Source organism: Egretta garzetta, unplaced genomic scaffold (genome assembly GCF_000687185.1).
Source record: "Egretta garzetta isolate BGI_Z169 unplaced genomic scaffold, ASM68718v1 scaffold912, whole genome shotgun sequence".
Taxonomy (NCBI): Eukaryota; Metazoa; Chordata; class Aves; order Pelecaniformes; family Ardeidae; genus Egretta; species Egretta garzetta.
This window is the reverse complement of record NW_009258882.1, coordinates 18,277-23,081: the sequence shown is the minus strand read 5'-3', so window position 1 is coordinate 23,081 and position 4,805 is coordinate 18,277. Positions and strand designations below refer to the sequence as shown.

Genomic DNA, 4,805 nt, shown 5'->3' with positions numbered 1-4,805 from the left:
CGGCCCCGCCCAGCTGCGGCCCCCAGGGCAGCCCCTCGCAGGAGGCAGGAACCGCCCCCTGCCCGATTCCCTTCTCACCCGCAGCGCTCGGCTGCGAGTGCAGCAGATGGAACACCCTTTCGCCGAGGCTCTTCTCACACGCGGGGCCTGGGAACATCTCCCCTCCTCGGGCTCCCTGCGGAGCCTGAAGATGTTCCTGCTGGCTGGGGCTCCTCTCGCATTTGTTGTACGCGCACGGTCTCTTTCGGACGCTGTTTTCCTGAGCGCTGAAGAAATCCAAGTGCTCACCGAAGCCTCGATCGTACTGAGCGTCGCCCCCAAGGCCGCTCCCGGCAGCGTTTGTTTCCATCATTTCTGAATTCCACTGACTGTCCCACGTCACCCCGGGGCTGGGATCCTTGGAAAACTTCTCTCCAGGCCTTCCTGGTACCTCTGCGTCACACGCCGTACTTTCGAAGCAATCTGCTGTGGGGTCCCTCTTTGTGCTTTCATCGTGCGCTGAAACAAGACAGATTTCAGAGTCTTTCAATTAAGGAAGCCACTTAAGAATATCCCTCCAAGTCTACAGCCACCTCCCGCTAACGGAAAGACAGAGTAAATAAGATGGGAGGCTTCGATACTGAGGGGAAGAGCCAGTACTGGCGTTCCGCTGAAACAAAAACTCCAGGAAAATAAAAGGTCTTTTTGCAATTATTTTTTTTAAATCTATGTGGAAATCCACTAACGCAACATTTCACCTTCACCCTCTCGTTCCGAAGCCCGAAGGGTGAGGCCTAAGTTCCCTGCCAGAGCAGACACCGTCCCACCTTGTGGCTCCCAGTGCCCTCCAGACGCTCCAGCGAGCATCCAGAGAAGCGAGGGCCCAGGCTGAGGCAGCGCAGCCGGCTCAGCGTGGGTGCACCCCTTCCTGCACGTGAACCCTTGGCTCTGCAGGCTGGGCGTCTGTGGGGAGACGCTCGCCTCGCCGTGCCTTTGTTGGGAGAGCTCGGGGCAGTGGCGAGTGAAGAGGAAGGCTCTCACCCCTCAGAAGCGATCCCCAGAGAGGCACGCCGCTCCGGACGGATGCAGAGGCATGGCCAGGCTGAGACCTGTCGGTCAGACTGCCCCCCCCTGCCCCCGAGGCGCCTCTCCTGCTTTCCTTGGCCAACATTCACCACCCCTGATAACCCAACCCAAAAAGGCACGTGGCGCCTTAGCTGCGTAGGCACAGCTCTGGATTTGCCGCTGGACAAATCTGTTCTGCCGACCCGCCAACTCCCTCGTTCTGCAATTACTGTTTCGCGTGACAAACACCCAGGGTTTCATTTCCCAGACCATTGTCACCAAAGCTCTTCAGCCCAGCTCCCTAACGCTCCATGATTTTGCTGTCCCCCAAGACCTGTGACCCTTCCAACCTCTGAGAGCTGCTACGGAAAGACTCCCCCGAGCATCACGAAGGACCACGGGTCTCAGCAGCGCCAGCCAGGTAAGTCCACAGTTACCTGCACCGCACGAACATCCTGAGCTCTCATTTCTCTGGCTGCGTACCGGCACACCAGCACACAAACGTGTTACCACAGGCCAAGCTAAAGCGTGAACATGAAAGGCACCAGTTGCTTGACAGCAATTGTCTGAGCATGTCCTCGCACTCCAGCAACTCCAGGTTATGCGTAAGCACGGACTGGAAGGCCTGGGAGGAGCCCACCCTGCGAGCTCTCTCGGAGCAGCTGGACAGCTCTCCCTCGGGAAGGAGTTCGGTGGAGCTGAGCCAGCCGCACACCACGGTCCTGGCTGACCTTCGTGGGGCAAAACCGTTCACGTCGGCAGTTCCCAGCACATTGAGAGTTTATCCCCTGATCTACTCCACAGCAACTTCCTCGCGTGCCCGCGAATGCTTAGACAGCTCACGTGAAGTGAAGGAATTCCAGGCTACCAACTGACTTCCACACAAACTGTCCCTCTGCACCCACTCGGGAGCTACACTGAGCGCTGCCGGGCTGTGGCCCAGGAGCTCGTACTCAATTAAAAATCCCCGTCCAAACTGCACACCCCTTCCCTGAGGTTAAGCCTCGACCCAAAGATGAATCTCCCTCTCTTAACTCCACCTCAAGCATGACCCATACTCCAAGTGTGCTCGGGACAAAACCTCCTCTGAAGGACCGTTAGCACGTTCATCCCCTGACAGCGCATCCTAAAACCGCTTTGCATTAAAGCCGCCTTCTCGTTTGCTGCAGGATAGCAGCAAGTCAGGGCTCCACGCTCGCCGGTACCAGGTTTAGACACCATCAAGGCAGCTGGAAATACAAACTTGATCCATAAGGGCTGAGCGCATCACCGCGCTTGCCTAAAGAGAAACCCCGAGACAGCGCCTAGGCCAGGTTTAAGGCAGCTGAAGGAGGAAGGAGCCTCTTCAGCTGACAGAATCTGGAATTTCTCTGCACAAATATTAACTGGCAGACTGAGGCTGGTTCCAGTTCTTTCACAGCTTACATGATAAGGTTGTGACATTTCATATAGCATAAAAAAAATGCTTTAAATTAGATTCACCATCCCAGAAATCTCAGCTGAAATCCATTACTGACCCAGACTTGGATCTGTAGAGATTTCTTCTTTCTCCAAGTCTTGTCGTTCAGGGCAGCGCGGCTCCTCCTCTTGTTTAATCCACGATAAAACGTCGGTTGCGTAAGTCTGAAATCCTGTTCACCAGGGAGAATTCACACAATTGAGAAACACTGGAGAAGGAGGCAAAGCTCGGAAGATTCGTGAGTTCACAAAGATAAGAAAAGCGCTGACAGAGCCTCGGGGAAGACAGGATGCGCAGAGCCACCCGAGGGGTAATTCCTGCAGCGGGAGGTTTTGCCAGGGAATCCTCACCTGTGTCGGGGTCTCCTGGGAGGTCCTCGCCCTCTGCGCCTGGCAGCTCCCTGGCGTACGCCTCCTCGCCTTTCTTGGCCTGACTTGAAGCCTCAGGCTCATAAACCACTTGCTCTGCTAAAGGAGAAAATTCCAGACAAGCGTATCATAAGAGCCTAAGCTCGGGACTTCACAAGGGCTCGCTTTCCCCCAAGCCAACCCTATATTTTACACAGGCTCCCATAAGCCCAGTTTCTTCACCAAACCTGATGGAAAGGTCTAAAAATCCCAGTTGGTCACGTACACGGGAAGCCAAGTAAAATCACAGTGGGGGCAAGAGGTAGAGCTGCTACCCTTCGTGAAGAGTAAAGGACAGGCAAGCTCCAAAGCAGAATATTTGCAATGCAAAGAGGTACCACCAGGTGAGAAGGCAGGGAACGGGTCCCTGGGCTGCGCGGCCTCCCCGGGTACCACCCGTTACAGCAACAGCTCTAGCAAGGAGTCGGTGCGCTCGCTCGTGTACGCAGAAAAAACGGAGAAGGGAGGAGGGAAAAAGCAACCTAAAGCTGCTGGATACGCAGGAGGAAAGGCACTGCGGCCCCTGCAAGAGAAGGCTGCACAGTTCTGCCTCCACGCCATCGCAGCCCTGTGCGGCGGATGGCACCGGTCACAGACCTCATTCCGCACGGATTTCTGCCTCCTCCAAGCTAACCCATCAGCCCCAAAACGCGACTAAGGCCCACTTTGTGCTAGATATTTAACCAGCTTAGAGCTATCAACTCGAGGCAAGCGAAGTAAGGAGTTTAAGGGGGAATTAAACATTTCCTCTTCCACGCTGCACTGCGTGGATGAAAACTGGCCACACACTCTGCAACACCAATGAGAAGGGAAAGACAAAACCCCAGCCCTCACCCGTCAGGACTGGTGGCGAGTCGGTTCAAACCCTGTGAGCTTTTCATAAAAGGTTTGGAATACATGAGAAGAGGTGGAAAAAACCCAAAACCCATGGAATTTAATCCCTCTGTTTCATTTTCCCTCCGAGGCATGCAGTTACTCACCCGGGCAGGGCTCTTCAGGAGCTTCTCCAGCCTCCTCCTCCTGCCGCTCTGCAGCGCACAACTCTTCCTCTTGCTTAATATGGATTATGCTGTCTTCTGTTAATAGGAACCAATTTCATTTTAATTCCATACACAAAATCAATTCCAACTCTCACCCCGTCCCAGGCACAGCAGCTCTGTTCTAGCTCACATTCTAGAGAAAACCTCACTTCAGTTCTAGTTCTCACTGACCACGGCCTCTTAAACAGACCTAAAATATTTGTCACAAAACCCTCAGCAGATGTTTCGGCTTCAGAAACACACAGGGCTTTCACGCAAGTGGAACGTCCATTTTGTCGCGGTGCCCACGAGCAAATGAAAATGACCCCGGGAGAGGAAAGCGCCACTTGAATTCTCCTTCTCGAGGTCTGTTTCTTTTTTGGCTCTGCCAGAGTTGTGCCAATCCCTTTTCAGCCGCTCTCAGTAAAACACACACCACTTCTAACCCATCGGAAAAGCGCTCGCGAGAACGATGAACGAAACTTACTGAAAAACAACCCCCCAAAATTTAAATACACACGGAAAACCAGACAAGCTAATGCTCAGCACATTACCCTTATACCCCTAACACAACCGATGAATACTTTGTGCACGTGCAAAACCAACGCCATTGTGTACATTTGTGCACGCAGACTAGAAACTCCCCTTGACAGCCAGCCTTCAGACTGGGAAACGGAATGCCATCCCACTTCGACTGGGGACGCAGCCTAACGGCAAGGGGACTGCAGGCTCGACACAGGCAGCTCAGCAACCGGGAGAGGGGAAGAAAGGCGGTTTGCTGTCGTGTTCTGGTAAGACTGGGAGGGATGAGATGCCCAACAGCCAGGTTTAGGAGACCACGCTCAACAGAGCGAGCGCCGTGGGGAGAGGCTGCTG

General features: G+C 54.2%; 1 protein-coding gene across 1 annotated transcript in view; it reads right to left on the bottom strand.

The window, feature by feature from the left end:
• The window catches only part of LOC104121802, a 15,625-nt gene that overhangs the window by 1,358 nt on the left and 9,462 nt on the right, over positions 1-4,805 (bottom strand). The window contains exons 2-5 of the mRNA XM_035889475.1: positions 3,891-3,986; positions 2,854-2,970; positions 2,562-2,675; positions 79-498 (exon numbers count right to left, since the gene is read on the bottom strand). Coding sequence (XP_035745368.1) covers positions 79-498; positions 2,562-2,675; positions 2,854-2,970; positions 3,891-3,986 — 747 coding nt within the window. The remainder of the gene's footprint in view (positions 1-78; positions 499-2,561; positions 2,676-2,853; positions 2,971-3,890; positions 3,987-4,805) is intronic.